The 19,237-nt window shown below is 39.5% G+C and overlaps 1 protein-coding gene and 2 pseudogenes across 4 annotated transcripts in view; 2 read left to right on the top strand and 1 right to left on the bottom strand.

Moving 5' to 3' along the window:
- BTBD8 (BTB domain containing 8) overlaps positions 1-19,237 on the top strand; it is a 104,311-nt gene that overhangs the window by 33,327 nt on the left and 51,747 nt on the right. For all 4 annotated transcript variants that reach the window (XM_054531162.2, XM_024237260.3, XM_054531172.2 and 1 more), the window contains one exon: positions 15,926-16,015. In XM_054531162.2, coding sequence (XP_054387137.1) covers positions 15,926-16,015 — 90 coding nt within the window. The remainder of the gene's footprint in view (positions 1-15,925; positions 16,016-19,237) is intronic.
- On the bottom strand, positions 1,015-1,907 carry LOC100940225 (glyceraldehyde-3-phosphate dehydrogenase-like; annotated as a pseudogene).
- LOC100940164 (cAMP-dependent protein kinase type I-alpha regulatory subunit-like) lies at positions 11,270-14,456 on the top strand (annotated as a pseudogene).

Raw genomic sequence — 19,237 nt, 5'->3', positions numbered from 1 at the left:
GCGGGCGGATCACGAGGTCAGGAGATTGAGACCATCCTGGCTAACTCGGTGAAACCCTGTCTCTACTAAAAATACAAAAAAATTAACCAGGCACGGTGGCATGTGCTTGTAGTCCCAGTTACTCAGGAGGCTAAGGCAGGAGAATCGCTTGAATCCAGGAGGCGGAGGTTGCAGTGACCTGAGATCACGCCACTGCACTCCAGCCTGGACAACAGAGCGAGACTCCGTCTCAAAAAAAAAAAAAAAAGATTAGAGGGATATATTCTCATGACTGCTACACATATAAATCATGACATGCTATATATTCATATATCTTTACCACTAGGCATAGTCAAAGTAAGAATTGTTAAAAAAAAAAAACACTTATTATTTGCTGAGTATTATGGTGCTGAGATTGGGATTCATAAAGAAATGAATGAAGTACTGAGGATTAAATGGATTATCTATCGATATTCAACAGTGTGAAAGAAAAGACTGCCATGGAAAAAAGTCCTGGCAGATATCCAATAAACTGCTAAAAGTGGTTATTTCTAGATCATGGAATTGAAGTAAACGAAGAAGCAGAGTGAGAACTTAAAATTTTCACTTTATCCAATTCTATATTGAAGTTTATTACAAACATATTGTTTTTATAATTTAAAAAAGTTTTTAAAATCTGGCTTTCTATTTTTAAGGAAAGAATTACAGACTAAACATTTTTTATTCTGTGCTTGCTTCGGCAGCACACATAATTTTTTTTATCTGTTCAGATAGGCTCAATCGTACTCTGAGGTCACTATCTTTGTCCTCTTTTATAGAAAAATAAAAACTATATAGCAAACTTAGTGCATTAAATATTCATTTGATTGTCAGGGTCCCTGAGATCCCTCCTTCTTCAGGGGATCTGGTGTACAAACTGTGAGGAGGGGAGATTCTCAGTGTGTTTGGGGGACTGAGTGTGGCAGGGACTCCCCAACAATTGAACGCTTCTCTCTTCCTCTCATGCTCTTGCTGGGACTGGTGGTCCAGGGGCTCTTACTCTTTGGAGGCCATGTGGACCATGAGATCCACCACCCTGTTGCTGTAGCCAGATTCATTGTCATGCTGGGAAATGAGCTTGACAAAGTGGTCATTAGGGCAATGCCAGCCCCAGCACTGAAGGTGGAAGAGTGGGTGTCACTGTTAAAGTTGGAGGAGACAATCTGGTGCTCATTGTAGCCCCAGATGCCCTTGAGGGCCCCCTCTGATGCTGCTTTACCACCTTGATGTTATCATATTTGGCTGGTTTCTCCAGAGAGCAGGTCAGGTTCATGACTAACATGTTGGCAGTGGGGACATGAAAGGCCACGCCATTGAGCTTCCTGTTTGGCTTGGGGATGACCTTGCCCACAGCCTTGGCAGCACCAGTAGATAGATGCCGGGATGATGTTCTGGAGAGCCCCATAGCCATCACAGCACAGTTTCCCAGAGGGGCCTTCCACAGTCTTCTGGATGGCAGTGATGGCATGGACTGTGATCCTGATTCCTCCCATGATGCCAGAGTTGTTATGGATGATCTTGACCAGGGAGCTAAGCAGTTGGTGGTACAGGAGACATTGCTGATGATCTTGAGGTTTTTATACTTCTCATGGTTCATGCCCATCACAAACATGGGGGTATCGGCAGAAGGGACAAAGATGATAACCCTTTTGGCTCCACCCTCTAAGTGAGCCCCAGCCTTCTCCATGGTAGTGAAGATGCCAGTGGACTCCATAACATAATCAGCACCAGCATCATCCTGTTTGATTTTTGTGGGATCTCGCTCCTGGAAGATGGTGATGGGATTTCCATTGATGTCAAGCTTCCCGTTTTCAGCCTTGACGATGCCGTGGAACTTGGCCATGGGTGGAATCATACTGGAACATGTAGACCATGTAGTTGAGGTCAGTGAAGGGGTCATTGATGGTAACAGCATCTACTTTGCTAGAGTTAAAAGCAGCCCTGATTACCAGGCACCCAATATAGCCAATTCCATTACTCTGGGCTTCACTTTTATTTACCATGATGTCTCAGGGACATGCTGGTGCTGCCCAGGAATGGAAGGAGCAGAGGGCAAGGTTCTGTCACTTTTTCTCTTCCTTTTGCTTACTTTAGGTTTAATGTATGCTGCCCTTTATACTTTCTTAAGATGGAATTCTAGATCATTAATATGAAACTTTTTTCCTTTTCTACAATAAGCATTTAAAAGCTAAACATTTCCTTCTAAGCACTGCTTAGCTGTAGCCTACAAATTTTGATATATTGTATTTTCACTCAAATAAATGTATTTTCTAATTTTCCTTTTGATTTCTTCTTTACCCATGGGTTGCCTAGAAGTATGTTTAATTTCCAACTATTTGGGAATTTTCCAGATAATTCTCCATTATTGATTTCTAGTTTAATTCTGTTGTGGTCATAGAACATATTTTATATTATTTTAGTTTTGTTTAAATTTATTGAGACTTGTTCGATGGCCCAGAATATGGTCTGTGTTAGTGAATGTTCCACATGTACTTAAAAAGAATATGTGTTCTGTTGTCCTGTGGTGGAGTGTTCTATAAATGAAAAAGTTGGTTGATAGTGTTGCTCAAGTTTTATGTATCCTTAGCTGAATTTTTGTCTACCTATCCTATTAATTACTGATGGAGTATTGAAGTCTCCAAGTATCATTATAAATTTGTTTCTCCTTTTAGTTCTGTCAGTTTTTGCTTCATGTATTTTGAAGCTCTATTATTTCGTACATACACATTTGGGATTGTTATTTCTTCATAATGAATTGAGTCCTTTTTATTATGAAATGTTGCTTTTTACCCCAGGTAGTGTCACTTGTTGTGAAGTTTACTTTGGTTAATATCACCACTCCAGTTTTCTTATGATTAGTGTTTATATGGTATTCTTTTTATATCCTTTTACTTCTAAACTTTGTCTTTATATTTAAAATGGATTTAAAATTAATTTCTTGTAGATAGCAAATAGTTGTGTCTTGCTTTTGTTATCCAGTCTCATAATCTCCTTTTAATTGGAGTAGACTATTTGACTATTTGTAATAATGTAGTTATTAATATGTTTGAGTGTAAGTCTACCATTGTACTTTTTTTTTTTGGATCACTCTCTGTTGCCCAGGCTGGAGCACAGTGATACGATCATAGCTTCTGTAACCTTGAACTGCTGGGCTCAAGTGATCCTCTGGCCTCAGCCTCCTGAGTAGCTGGGACTGCAGGCACTTGCCATCAATACTCAGCTAATTTAAAAAATTTTTTGTAGAGATGGGTTCTCACATTATTGCTCAGGCTGGTCTTAAACTCCTGGCAGAAGGGAATCCTTCTGCCTCAGCCCCCCAAATTGCTGGGATTACAGGTGTGACCTACCATACTCAGCCCTAAAATGCTTTGTCTGTTAATTCCATCTTCTCTGTCATTTCTGGGTCTGATAATATTGACTGATTTTTTCCCCCTTTTAATGTTCACATTTTGCTGCTGCTTCACATTACCTAGTAAGTTTTTAATCAAATGCCAGGCATTACAAATATTATGTTTTTGAATGTTTGAACTTTTTGTTTTTCTTGAAAAAGATTATTAAAGTTTTTTTTTTAGCAGGCGTGTAAGTTATGGTGGGTCAGCTTCATGTTTATGAAGCTTCTTTTTAAATTTTGTTAGGGTGCATCTAGGATAGCCTTTGCTCTAAATGTTGTAAAGCCTTTCTACTGAGGCTCTGGGATCTTTTCTTAGTGCCCCAAGTATTCAGTTCTGGCCGGAAAGAACTTGAATATCTGTCAGCCATATAGCTTCCTGGCTTTTATTCTTTGCCGGGCTTTGTGTAGTTTACCTTATGCACACTCAAATTACATTCAGACAAAAGCTCAAGGGAGGGAGTATCTACTCTGATTTCTGCAGTTCTTCATGACTCCCTCTTCTATATTACTGCACCCCACAAATTTCAGCTGACTCAGCTTCTTGGGTCTCCTATGTCTGTCTCCTCAGCTCAGCTAAGCCACAAGGCTCTGCTCGTTTGTCCTTCCTGTGCATTGACTAGAAACTGCTTCTAGGAAGAAAAGCATTGTGATTGTAGAGCTTACTTCATTTGTTTTTCTTCTCTTGGGGATCAGAGTCCTGTACTGCCTTTTTTCATGGTCATATGTTGTTCAATTTTTTAATTATTAAATGGAAGGTAAGGAAGTCCTGTACTTATGGGTCGAAGCAAAATCCTAATTTTTTCTTAGTTGGCCTTATTTTTTAGAACAGTTCCAGATTTACGGACAAGTTAAGAGAGTACAGTATTCTCATATACCCCCACACCTGGTTCCTCATTATTAACATCTTATTGTACATTTGTTACAGTTGAGTCAATATCAATACATTGTTATTAACTAAAGTCTGTTACAGTTGAGTCAATATCAATACATTGTTATTAACTAAAGTCTGTAGTATATTCAGATTTCCTTGGTTTTTACCTAGTGTCCTTTTCTATTCGAGGAATCAATCCCCGATCTCACATTACACTTAGTTGTCATGTCTCCTTAGGCTCCTCTTGGCTGTAACAGTTTTTCAGACCTTTTTTTTTTTTTTTTTTTTTGATGGCATTCCAGTTTGAGGAGTACTGGTCAGGTATTTTATAGAAATGTCCCTTAAATGGAGTTTATCTGATGTTTTTCTCACAATTACATGGATTATGGGTTTGGGACAGGAAGACCACAAAGATAAAGGGCCATTTTCATTACATCATGTTAAAGGTACATGTGATCAACATGACATCACTGTTTATGTTAACCTTGATGGTGACCTTGTTTTCATCTGGTTTCTCCACTATAAGTTACTCCTGTCCTCACTTCCCATTTCCAGACTGTGCTCTCTGGAAGGAAGTCACTGTGTGTAGCCCATATTTAAGTGATAGGAAGTAATGTTCTACCTCCTTGAACCGGGGGTATTATCCACATAAATTATTTGGAATTCTTCTGCACAAAAAACTTATCTCTTCTCCTCCACATATTAATTTATTCAATCACTTACATATATCAGTGTAGACTCATAGATACTTATTTTGTACTTTAGCTTATAATTTGGCTTTTCTTTTTTTTTTTTTTTTTCTCAATTTGTTACAATTTTAGCTGTGGGAGCTCTTTCAGGTGTCTCTTGTGTCCCTTTTACTCCCTCAGTGTGTGTGTGTCTGTGTGTGTGTGTTGAGCATTTTCTTACTTTCTGGCACTAAAAGATATCTCTGGTATAAAAGACAAACGATACACCTATCTACATAGGGCACTTACGGTGAATAGAACTTGCAGGACTGGAAGTTGCTTTGGATGAGTCACTGAGTGAGTGGTGGGCGAATGTGAAGTCTCAGTTCATTACTGTACACTACTGTAGACTTTATAAATACTAAGGATACACGTGAAATTTATTTTAAAAAGCTGTCTTCAATAATTAACCTTGGCTTATTGTAACTTCATTTTATAAACTTTTTAATTTTTTGAAACTTTTTACTCTTTTGTAATCACACTTAGCTTAATCACAAACACGTATAGCTGCACAAATTTTTTTCTTTTTTTCTTTTCTTTTTTTTTTCTTTGAGACAGGGTCTTGCTCTGTCATCCAGGCTGGAGTACAGTGGTGCGATCTTGGGTCACTGCAGCCTTGACCTCTCTAGCTCCAGTGATCCTCCCACCTCAGCCTCTTGAGTAGCTGGGACCACAGGTGCACGCCACCACACCCAGCTAATTTTTTTATTTTTTGTAGAGACAAGTTCTTCCTGCGTTGGCCAGGCCGGTTTCACACGCCTGGGCTCAAACAATCCTCCTGCCTCAACCTCCCAAAGTGCTAGGATTGCAGGTGTGAGCTGCCACATCAGGCATTTTACTTTGTATCCTTATTCTATAAGTTCTTTTCTTTTCTTTTTTCTTTCTCTTTTTTTTTTTTTTGGAAACGGAGTCTCGCTCTGTCGCCCAGGCTGGAGTGCAGTGGCGCGATCTTGGCTCACTGCAAGCTCCGCCTTCCAGGTTCACGCCATTCTCCTGCCTCAGCATCCCGAGTAGCTAGGACTACAGGCGCCCGTCACCGAATTTTTTTTGTATTTTTAGTAGAGATGGGGTTTCACCGTGGTCTCGATTTCCTGACCTCGTGATCCGCCCGAGGGATTACAGGTGTGAGCCACTGCGCCCGGCCCTTTTCTTTTTTTTTTTTTTTTTTTGAGACGGAGTCTCGCTCTATTGCCCAGGCTGGAGTGCAATGTCACTATCTTGGCTCGCTGCAACCTCTACCTCCTGGGTTCAAGCAATTCGCCTGCCTCAGCCTCCCGAGTAGCTGGGATTGCAGGCATGCACCACCACGCCCGGCTAATTTTTTGTATTTTAGTGGAGATGGGGTTTCACCATCTCTAACTCGAACTCCTGATCTCAAGTGATCCACCTGCCTCGGCCTCCCAAAGTGCTAGAATTACAGGCGTGAGCCACCGCGCCTGGCCTATAAGCTTTTTTCTGTTAAAAAATATTTTTAAGTTTTTAAACTTTTGTTAAAAATTGAGACAGAAGCAAACACATTAGCCTAGGCCTACGCAGAGCCAGGATTATCAGTATCAATCCCTTCCGCCTCCACATCATGTCCCACTGGAAGGTCTTCGGGGCGGTAACGCACATGGAGCTGTTATCTCCTCACATGCCTTCTTCTGGAATACCTCCTGAAAGACCTGCCTGAGGCTATTTAACAGTTAACTTTTTTTTTATATGTAAGTAGGAGTACTCTAAAATAACAATATAAAATGTAGTACAATAAAATAATAAGCCAGTAACATAGTTGTTTATTATCAAGTATGTACTGTACATAATTGTATATGCTAGACTTTTATACAGCTGGCAGGACAGTAGGTTTATTTATATCAGTACCTCCACAAACATGTGAGTAATGCTTTGCACTTGACCTTCTGTCAGCTATGACATCCCTAGGTTGCAGGAATTTTTCAACTTCATTATAATCTTATGGGACCATCTTCATATGTGAGTGGTCCCTTGTTGACTCAAACATTGTTATGTAGCACATGACTGTACATTTTGGAATCACCTTGTCAGTATTTACAAAGTAGCTTTCTGAGATTTTGATTGAAATTGCCTAATTTTTTTTTTTTTTTTTTTTTTTTTTTGAGACAGAGTCTCGGTCTGTAGTCTAGGCTGGAGTGCAGTGGCAGGATCTCAGCTCACTCCTACCTGCACCTCCCAGGTTCAAGCGATTCTTACGCCTCAGCCTCCCAAGTAGCTGGGATTACAGACGTGCACCACCAAGCATGGCTAATTTTTGTATTTTTAGTAGAGACAGGGTTTTGCCACATTGGCCAGGCTGGTCTCAAACTCCTGGCCTCATGTGATCTGCCTGCCTCAGCCTCCCCCAAAGTGCTGGGATTACAGGTATGAGCCACTGCGCCTGGCCAAAATTGCCTAAATTTTTAAAATCCTAAATTGGTGTTGAATTTTGTCAAATGCTTTCCTGCATCGATTTTGGTGATCACATGATTTTTCTCCATTCTTTTGTTAATGTGTTGAATTATATTGCTTAATTTTTGAATGAAAATATATCTTACATTCCTGAAATAATTTCAGTTTGGTTGTGATGTTTTATTCATTCTATTTTGTGCTGAATTCAGTTTGCTAATATTTTGTTTAGGAATTTTGCATCTATGTTCATGAGACAGATTGGCCTGTAATTTTACTTTTTTGTAATGTCCTTGTCAGGTTTAGGCCTCAAAGTTATGTTGACTTTATGAAATGAACTGTGAACTATTTTCTCTTCTTTATGCTTTAGTTTGAGTAAGATTGATTTTTTTTAAAACTTGTATCTTCCTTAAATATTTATTAGAATTCACTAGGGAAGTTATCTTGGCCTGTTATTTTCTTTCTTGAGTAAATTTTGTTTTCATTCTTTTTTATATTTAAGTATATTGAGTTAGAGTGCATACACAAAAAAATGCACACAACTTAAAGTCCAGTTCGATGAATTTTGACTAATGTATAAACCTGTTTAACTTCCACTGTAAGCAAAATATAGTGAATTTTCGTCAACTAAAAAGTCCCCTTGTGCCCATTTACCTTTAGTACCTATCCCTACCCCAGCCACAGGCAACAGATGATTTTCATGTGCTTATTTGCCATCTGTATACCTCTTTGGTTAGTTTTCTGTTTATATCTTTTGCCCATTTATTTTTTAATTTTTTATTTTTTTGAGACAGAGTCTTGCTATGTTACCCAGACCGGTCTTGAGCTCCTGGGCTTAAGGGATCCTCCCGCCTCAGCCTCCCAAGTAGTTGGCACTACAGGCACACACTGCTACTCTTGGTTGCCTACTTTTAAATCAGGTTGTTTGTTTTCTTATTATTGTGTTCTCTACACTGTAGGATATTCTACCTTTCCTAGAATTTCATGTAAATGGACTCAGACATACTGTTGTGTCTGGGCTCTTTTGTTCAGTGTAATGTTTTTGAGCTTCATCCTTGCATATTATGTGTATCAGTGATTCATTCAATTTTTATTGCTGCATAATATTGGATTGTATAGCTATACCACAATTTGTTTATTCATTCTCCTGTTGATGGAATATTGGTTGTTTCCAGTATTTAGCTATTATTATTATTTTTTTCTTTTTTTGAGACGGAGTCTTGCTTTGTCGCCAGGCTGGAGTGCAGTGGTGCAATCTCGGCTCACTGCAACCTCTGCTTCCCGGGTTCAAGTGATTCTCCTGCCTCAGCCTCCTGAGTAGCTGGGACTATAGGTTTGTGCCACCAAGCCCAGCTAATTTTTATATTTGTAGTAGAGACGGGATTTCACTATGTTGGCCAGGATGGTCTTGATCTCTTGACCTCGTGATCTGCCCACCTTGGCCTCCCAAAGTGCTGGGATTACAGGCGTGAGCCACTACACCTGGCCTTTTTTGTTTGTTTGTTTGTTTTTTTTTTTTTTAGACAGAGTCTCACTCTGTAGGCCAGGCTGGAGTGCAGTGGCATGATCTTGGCTCACTACAAGCCTGTGCCCCTCAGGTTCAAGAGATTCTTGTGCCTCAGCCTCCTGAGTAGCTGGGGTTACAGGCGTGTGCCACCATGCCTGGCTAATTTTTGTATTTGTAGTAGAGACTGGGTTTTCCCATGTTGGCCAGGCTGGTCTTGAACTCTTGACCTCAAGTGATCTACCTGCCTTGGCCTCCCAAAGTGTTGGGATTACAAGTGTGAGCCACCACGCCCGGCCAGGGATGTCATTTTTTGTAACTAGCCATAAACTTTAGCTTTGAAGTAAAACTATTTCTAGCAAGTGATTCTTACCTGATATTTTTTGTTGTTCCTGCCCATATTTTAATTGGGTTGTGTTATTATGGTTCTCTATGTATTCTAGATTTAAGTTTTTGTATATGGTGTGAGGCAAGTGTCAAGTTTAATTTTTTTTTCTACAAACATCCTGTTGTTCCAGTACCTTTTGATGATAAGACTGTCTTTTCCCCCATTGAATTATCTTAACACCCTCATGAAAAGCAGTTGGCCATATATATATGTGGATCTATTTTTGGACTCTCAATTCTGTTCCAGTGATTTATATGTCTACCCTTATGTCAATACCACATTATTTTGATTATTGCTGCTTTATAGTAAGTGACATCATGTTGCCTGAAATCACGTCTTCCACCTTTATTCTTCCATTGATGGTTGCTTTGGCAATTAGGGGTCCTTTGCATTTTCATAGACATTTTAGAATCAACTTACCTATTACTACTAAAAATGCTTGATTGGGATTGCGGTAAATCTAGAAACTAATTTAGGAAGAATGGACATATTAATAGTTTCAAGTTTCAGATCCATGAGCATATTTTAGCTTTCCATTAGGTCTTTTAAAATTTATCCCAGCAGTGTTTTATGGTTTTTAGTGTAGAGGTCTTACACATTTTGTTACATTTGTTGCTATGTATTTGACCTTTTTTGATACTAGTGTAAATGAAAATTTTTTCTTTTATGTTCTAGTTGTTCATTACTACACTAAATCATCTTTGGGTGACTACTAAACATTCTATTGAAAATTTGTAGAAATAATTTGACACTCAAGGTGATATTTTAATGGAGACAGATTTCCTTTTGCTTTTGTCTGGCTGGCAGACTAGATGCTGATCACTTAGTTCCAGTCAGGGACCGAGATAATTCAAAACTGGCTTTCAAGTCTAATAAGGGCTTGTCTATTTCCTGTTCATTCTTCTGTTTAGAATGTGCCTTCGGGATCCAACTGAAATCCTGGGTTATCTACTAAAACCCCTCCTCTCTGATGGTCCCCAAGTTCCAATTTGTGTGAAGATTGCCAGAAGCTATACTCAGCTTATCAGCCTTCCAGCTGTTGCTTTTGCTTTCAGATTTGGCAATTGCCTCAATGGAAAAAGTTACCTCAAATACTTGGGTTGCTTCTTTTGTCTTCTCTCTCATAACTTGTGTAACTTTTCTAATCACTGTGGCAGTGTTCTGATGCCTTCAAAGCATGCTTTCCTTTTTTGGCTTCTTTTCTTAAATATATATATTTTGTCCATCTTTCCTAAGCTGCTTTCACAGGAGGGTTGATCTGAGACAACCTAGGAAGCCATTCCAGAAGTGTCTTTCTCTTCTCCCTGTCCTCCACCCTTCATTGGAATATAATATTGTTCCGTGTATCTCATTTACTGCTGTACTCCCAGCACTTAGAATAGTGCGGAGCACAGAATAGAATATCTGTTGGATTAAAGATGAGGCTAGCCAGGAGTTTGAGGCTGCAGTGGGCTATGATTGTGCTACTGCACTCCAGGCTGGGTGAAAGAGCAAGAGACTCTGTCTCTAGTAAAAGAAAAAGAAAGAATGAGGGTGAGTGCAGTGATTTAACACCTGTAATCTCAGCACTTTGAGAGGCTGGGACAGGAGGGTCACTGGAGCCCAGGTGTTTGAGACCAGCTAGAGCAACATAGTAAGACTCTGTCTCTCTATATATGTTTTAAATTTCTTTTTAAAGAATGAATTAATTAGCATTTTATTTGAGAAGATAGAATCGTAATTCAAAAGAAAATACCTTTCTTGTCATTTTTTCAAATCTAAGATATATCCTTTCTTGAACATAGTTATGGTGAGTTTTGAACTAGAACTCAGGACCTTTAGAATTGTAAGCTCTTTTTTTTAAATTTAAAAATATTTTAAATTTAGAGTTGTCCCTATTTTTATTTTTATTTTCTAAGATATTGTAGAATGTGTTTTTTATTTAAAAATGTATAATTGACTAACAGTAATTATAGTCTCTTATTGATATTTCCTTAAGATTTAAAGTAACATCTTTGGTCTTTGTTTCTCCATTTGTAAATGATTTATTCCTCTTACTCATGGACATAGTTTCCATTGTTGTTAATTAAAGAGCCTTTGAGAGGCATTGAGGGAAGTTGGAGGCAGAGCAGGGTGGACAGAGATGCAGAGGAGAGAAGAGGGAAGCTCATGAAAGCCTCATGGAGAGGGAGTGAAGAGCAGAAGAAAGAATAGAGGGGACCTGAGACACGCAGAGAGAGACAGAGAACCATGGCGTCTGGTGACACTGCTGCCAGAGAGGAGGAGCATAGCATTTGAGAATGTGAGCTATACCTCCAGAAGCACAACATTCAGGCACTGCTCAAAGATTCTATTGTGAAGTTGTGTACTGCTCAACCTGAGGGACCAATGGCATTCATCAGGGAACACTTTGAGAGGTTGGAGAAGGAGGAGGCAAAACAAATTCACAATCTGCAGGAAGCAGGCACTTGTACAGAATTCAGGAGAATGAAATCTCTCCTCCTCCACCTAACCCAGTAGTTAAAGATCAGAGGTGACAAGGTACCGTCAGCACTGAAGTCTACATGGAGGAGGATGCCACATCACATGTTAGAAAGATTATACCAAAAGATTATAAGATTATACCAAAAGCCATTATAAGGCAATGCCTTTAGCCAAAGCCATTGAAAAGAATATGCTGATTTCACATCTTGATGATAATGAAAGAAGTGATATTTTTGATGCCATGTTTCCAGTCTCCTTTATCACTGGAGAGACAGTGATTCTGCAAGGTGATGAAGGGGATAACTTCTATGTGATTGAGCAAGGAGAGAGGGATGTCTGTGTCAATGATGAATGAGCAACCAGTGTTGAAGAAGGAGGGAGCTTTGGAGAATCTGTTTTGATTTATGGAACACCTAGAGTAGCCACTGTCAAAGCAAAGGCAAATGTGAAATGGTAGTGTATCAATGATAGTGTATCAAATGGTAGTGTATCAGACAGCTGTAGAAGAATCCGTATGGGAAGCACACTGAGAAAGTGGAAGATGTATGAGGAATTCCTTAGTAAAGTGTCTATTTTAGAGTCTCTGGATAAGTGAGAGCGTCTTACGGTAGCTGATACATGGGAACCAGTCAAGTTTGAAGATTGGCAGAAGATTGTGGTGCAGGGAGAACCAGGGGATGAGTTCCTTATTATTCTAAGGGGCCAGCTGCTATGCTGCAACATTGGTCAGAAAATGAAGAGTTTGTTGAAGTGGGAAGATTGGGGCCTTCTGATTATTTTGGTGAATTTACATTCCTGATGAATCACCCTCCTGCTGCCACAGTGGTTGTACATGGCCCCTTGAAGTACATTAAACTGGACCAGCCTAGATTTGAATGTGCTCTTGGCCCAGGCTCAGACCTTCTCAAACGAAACATCCAGCAGTACAACAGTTTTGTGTCACTGTCTGAAATCTGCCTCTTGGGCCTCCCTTTTCTCCTCTCCTCAATCGGTACTTCACTCATGCAGACTGCTTTATTTTTGCTATTTGCACTGCCAAATGGACACTGGCATCCCAGCTTCTTGTCTGTTTATATATTAAAAGTTGCACTTATTGTACAGTTTTTAATTTGGAGCAGTAATTAAATGCTTGTACACAATTAAATAGAGTTTTATGGAGTCTTTGCTGTTACTGCTTCATTTTGGGCAATGTTAGCATTCAACCTCTGAGCAGTGAGTGCCATGCTTTTGGGTGAAGGCAGATCCCAGCATCAGTTGAATTACCAGAGTAATGATGTAACAGTATAAGATTTTTTTTTTAACTGACATAACTTTCCGGTTTTAAGCATGTTTAGACTGTGGCCATATATGCTTTAAGGATTAGGAAAAATGGATACAGAAAAATCTTAATATAGTAGAAAAACATCTGCCTGTAATTAAACTAGTTTAAGAGTGGAAAAATGCTCATTTTTCCACTCTTAAATTATCAGTGGGTATGATCAGTTTAGTTTCTTTTTTTAACCAGAATTTTTGTTTGCCAAGCTAATTTGCCTGGTTTTGTTTATATCTTGTTATTAACGTTTTCCCTCCAGTTCTGAAATATTTTTAGATGTGGCTATCTATACCTGCCTTTTAAGTTTGGAACCAAATCATAGACTGCGAATATTGGGTTATGATTTAACTACATCTGCCTCTGCTCACAAATTCTGATTAGACCTTTATCCAGCTAGTGCCAAATATTGATCATATGCTGAATTGAGGATCAGAATTTGAGGTCTACACTCCTGGTTGTTAATTTAGAGCTTTTGGTTAATGTACATCCTTCCGTTGACTCTAGTATAATCTCCTATGCTTATCAAGCTGATACCAGGAGATTGAATTTGCTACAACTAGATTCAGTTGGAACGAAAGTCATAACAGAAATGGAGGTGATATTGCTAAAGGGAGAAGTGTCAAGCTGACAAATTTCAGTGTCTGGAATTTTTCCCCACTAAATTCACTGGGACATGAGATTTTGGAAGTTTTTTGTTGTTGTTGTTTGTTTGTTTGTTTGTTTTGAGACAGAGTCTTGCTCTGTCACCCAGGCTGGAGTGCAGTGGCGTGATCTCTGCTCACTGCAACCTCGGCCTCCTGGGTTCAAGTGATTCTCCCAAGTAGCTGGGACTACAGGCACAGCCACCATGCCCAGCTAATTTTTGTATTTTTAGTAGAGATGGGCTTTTACCATGTTGGCCAGGCTAGTCATGAACGGCTGACTTCAAGTGATCTGCCCGCCCTGGCCTCCCAAAGTGTTGGGATTACAGGTGTGAGCCATGGTGCCCGACCGAAGCTTTTTACTTTAGCCTTTGTTCCTTCCTTTTTATTTCAACTAGAATTTCTGGTGGGATGGGGGTAGGGTATGGTGTGTCTGTGTTTTTCAAATTGGTATAAAAGGCCATCCTGCTACAAGTCCTACTTTCCTATCTAGCATTTATTTCTCTAGCAGACTTTTTAAAAAGTGAACTTATCTTTTGAGTCTGAACTGTATTTCAATATTTTCTAGCCTTACGAGTTACATTATTCCAATGATACCCAACAGTTTATTTTTATTTTTTATTTTTATTTTTTTTTTGAGGGGGAGTTTTGCTCTTGTTGCCCAAGCTGGAGTGCGGTGGTACGATCTCGGCTCACTGCAACCTCCACCTCCTGGGTTCAAGCCATTCTTCTGCCTCAGCCTCCCGAGTAGCTGGGATTACAGGCACCCGCCACCACACCTGGCTAATTTTTTTTTTTTTTTTTTTTTGAGACACAGTCTTGCTCTGTCGCCCAGGCTAGAGTGCAGTGGCACAATCTCGGCTCACTGCAAGCTCTGCCTCCCGGGTTCACACCATTCTCCTGACTCAGTCTCCCGAGTAGCTGGGACAACAGGCGCCTGCCACCACGCCCGGCTAATTTTTTGTATTTTTGGTAGAGACAGGGTTTCACCATGTTAGCCAGGATGGTCTTGATCTCCTGACCTCATGATCTGCCTGCCTTAGCCTCCCAAAGTGCTGGGATTACAGGCGTGAGCCACCGCGCCTGGCCATTTTTTTGTATTTTTTTTTTAGTACAGACAGAGTTTCATCATGTTGGCCAGGCTGGTCTCGAACTCCCGACCTCAGGTGATCCACCTGCCCCGGCCTCCCAAAGTGCTGAGATTACAGGCGTGAGCCACCGTGCCTGGCCTATTATTTTTTAAATAGAATTTCATAGTTCTGTAATGTAGGGACTTATTTCCATTGTGATTTACATATAATGTAATGTAGGGATATATTTGGGAGTGACAGCAAGCATTTTTCCATCTGTGTGCAACTGGCTCTGATTATTGGTCACCTCTCCTACCCTTTCCCAGGTCATTTAAATTGGTCATGGTAGGTTTTTTGTTTTTTGTTTTTTGTTTTCATTGATTTGAAAAGGTTTTAGATTGTTACTAAGTATGAAGTATAAATCTGGGAAAGAGCCTTGATTTACACTTTAGTATGAGATAGGAGGCCACCTTGTTAAAAATTTTTAAATTTCCAAAATAATCCATATTAAATGAGGGTTTGCTGATCAGTACTTTGTCTTTAGCTACCCTTTTATATTTAAAAAATTAAATATCAAAATTATGTTTTTGTAAGCTTAAAAAATTAAAGAACCTTCAAAGAAAAAAAAAAGATAGCAAGGGCATTGGAATTAATGTTTTAAACAATCAAAATGCTTAGTTATAAATTCCAGCACTTCAGGAATAGGGGGATTATTTGAGGTCTAGAGTTTGAGACCAGCCTGGACAACATAGTGAGACCCCGTCTCTACAAAAAATTTAAAAATCAAGTTGAGTGTGATACTGCATGCCTGTAGTGTTAGCTTCTTGGGAGGCTGAGGCGGGAGGATCATACATGAGTCTAGGAGTTCAGGGCTGTAGTAAGCTATGATCACGCCACTGCACTCCAGCCAGGGTGACAGACGAAGACCCTGTCTCTTAAAACAAAAAACAAACAAAAAAAAAACCCTTAGATATAAATATAAGCTTATAAGTTTTATTATGTAATAATCCTGCCTATGAATACAAACAAAACAAATAGATTATTGTGTTTTAATACATAAAGATGAAAATTTTCATAAAAATTACATTTTGAATAATATGTAAATGTTTACCTGTGTTTCTCCCTCCTCTTCCCTTTAGGGCCATTTTGAGTGCCAGATCTAGTTATTTTGCTGCAATGCTGAGTGGCTGTTGGGCTGAAAGCTCCCAAGAGTATGTTACTCTTCAAGGGTAAGCATATTTTTACAGGGCCATTTGACTGCAAATGATTGCAAATTGTATTTCATACAAAGCACTTTTTATGAATCTGATTTCCCTGGATGTTCAATGAAATATTTCTCATGTAGAATTCAACAAAGTACATTTTCTGAAACAGGAAGTAATAGAGAGCATTTATTAATAGAGGTACTGTGTTAATCTGCTTATGCTTCTATAACAGAATATCCAAACTGGGTGATTTAAACAACAGGTATTTATTTTCTCACAGTTCTGGAAACTGAAAGTTCAAGATAAATGTGCCAGCAGTTTTGGTGTCTGATGAGGGCTCTGCCCCTGGGTTGCACTCTGCTGTCTTCTTGCTGTACACTCACATGGCCTTTCCTCGGTGTGTGCATTTGGAGAGAGAGTTTTATGGTATTTCTTCTTACAAGGAAACGAATCCTATCAGATCAAGGACCCATGTGACCTCATTTAACCTTAATTACTTTCTCAGAGGCCCCATCTCTAAATATGACCACACTGGGGGTTAGGGCTTTACCGTATGAATTTGGAGGGAACACAGACTTTTCAGTTCATAACAGGTAGTTTTCTAATTTTTCTTTTATTTTTATTTTTTTGAGATGGGATCTTGCTGTGTTGCCCAGGCTAGAGTGCAGTGACACAATCATGGCTCAGGAGTTTGAGGCTGCAGTGGGCCATGGTTATACCACTGCATTCCAGCCTGGGTAACAGAGCCAAACCCTGTCTCAAAAAAAAAAAATATATATATATATATATATTTATACACACACACACACATACACACACACACACATAGATACACACACGTATATATTTTATATAACTTAAAATATCTCCAGTTATCTCAAAGGGATCTTAATTGTTTAAACTGTTAATATGCAAAGCAAATATTTACATTCAATTTCTTTTTTTTGTTTGTTTTTTGAGATGGAGTCTCATTCGGTCACCCGGGCTGGAGTCAAGTGGCGGGATCTCAGTTCACTGCAACCTCCACCTGCCTCCCAGGTTCAAGTGATTTTCCTGCCTCAGCCTCCTGAGTAACTGGGATTACAGGCATGCACCACCACGCCTGGCTAATTTTTATATTTTTAGTAGAAATGGGGTTTTGCCATGTTGGCCAGGCTGGCCTTGAACTCCTGACCTCAAGTAATTCACCTTGCCTTGGCATCCCAAAGTGTTGGGATTACAGGCGTGAGCCACTGCGCCAGGCCTACGTTCAAGTTTTTAAATACTAATATAACACTTTTAGGAAGGGATATTACAAAATCAAATTACTAGCAGTTCATAAATAAGGAGTTGGAAATCACTGACCTTACCAGAAGGACTATGCTGGAGACATTTCCAAAGACGGTTTTCCTCTTCTCTGAGAGAGGCTTCAGAAATACACATTTAGAGACTAGATATACAAATTGGCTGTTTGATGGTCTTTATTAAAGTGTATAAAGAGAAATTAAACTCTTCAACCTAACTGAGAAATAAATGTGCTTAGAAACGTCCAAAACATGAAAATACATGGCATGGGCAATACATAGCAAAGATATGTAACAACAAGAGAAGTGAGTTGTTTTCACTACTTGTATCTACCTTTTATTTGTTTTCATATATTATTTCTATATATGTGCTTTTAAAAAATACATTATGGAGGCCGGGCGTGGTGGCTCCCACCTGTAATCCCAGCACTTCAGGAGGCCAGGGTGGGTGGATCACCAGAGGTCAGGAGTTCAAGACCAGCCTGACCAACATGGTGAAACCACGTCTCCACTAAAAATACAAAAATTAGCTGGGCGTGATGGCACATGCCTATAATCCCAGCTACTCAGGAGGCTGAAGCAGAAGAATAGGTTGAACTGGGGAGGCAGAGGTTGCAGTGACCCGAGATCGTGCCACTGCACTCCAGCCTGGGCGACAGAGCGAGACTCTGTCTCAAAAAAAAAAAACAAACACATTATATGTAATGATGATCTAATTAAATTCCCTCTTTTTATCTGAGGTCAATATAGGGCCTCAAGTGATCCTTCTGCCTCAGCCTCCCAAGTAGCTGGAACTATAGATGTGTACTCCCACACCTTGCTAATTTTTATAATTTTTAGTAGAGATGAGGTCTTATCGTGTTGCCCAGGCCAGTCTCAAACTCTTGATCTCAAGCGATCCTCCCACCTTGGCCTCCCAAAGTACTGGGATTATAGATGTGAGCCACCACACCCAGCTTAAATCACATTTGTCAATTCATAATTCAGAGTTCATTCCACCACAGTCATTGAAGAAATTTAAAAGTTTTCCCATTGGTATGTGTTCTTGAGCTAGCTCAGACTGCTCTTCTTCTCCACTGTGTAAATCTTTGTCCCACAGAACCCTAAAGTTCCTAGTAGGCACATTAGGAGAAACACATGGCATAGGATTGGGATCTTAGGGGAAGGCCATTTGGAAAGGGATACCCCTTCAACTTTTATCTGTTTTGTGTAGTTCAAGGTGACCTCTTGAGTTTAGCTATATGAATAAAGGCAAGGGGGTGTCCTTTTTTTTTTTTTTTCAGTCTTCCTTAATCACCCCTCGTGAGCTGATGAGAGTAAACATTCACTCAGGCTTTTAAAGATGAGGTCTATTTATTAATAGACCAGTGGGCAGAGGTCAGTGGGCAAGAAAGAAATAGTGACATCAATTACTCGTCTCTACTCTTTCACCTGTAATTTTCTGTCTTTAATTTACAATGGAAGTAATGGATAAATAACCCCTTTTGCAGTGTGGCTTGACTCCTGTTGACCAACTTTAGTAGCTTGTTCAAGGGAAAGCCAAATAGAAGTAGCCCAGTTAGTTTCAAAATGTCATCTAAATAAGTAGACCATACATTGTATTAGTGCCAGGCATGACCAGGTTCACCCCTCTTACAGGATTTTCCCTTCACTTTTACTGTAAGCAAGGCTTTGCTTCTCACTGGTTCATTTTACCTAGAGCTGCTTTATTAACAGTGGAGGCTCACCTCTAATTGGCTTATTGACTCCTAATGTTAATGCATTGAAAATGAAGATACTTTTGTTGTTGTTGTTCAAATGCTTTATCTTGCTTGATAAAGCAAGGTTCTGTAACACTAAAAGAAGAAAGTATCACCTGGTGGATGCATGGTTTCATCTATACCCTTTATTGTTATTATTATCACACAGTGCTATGATATATTTTGCCTTTCCCCGTTGTATCATATATCAAATTGATTGTCTC

The sequence above is a fragment of the Pongo abelii genome, chromosome 1, assembly GCF_028885655.2.
Source record: "Pongo abelii isolate AG06213 chromosome 1, NHGRI_mPonAbe1-v2.0_pri, whole genome shotgun sequence".
NCBI lineage: Eukaryota > Metazoa > Chordata > Mammalia > Primates > Hominidae > Pongo > Pongo abelii.
This window is presented reverse-complemented; position numbering and strand designations above follow the sequence as displayed.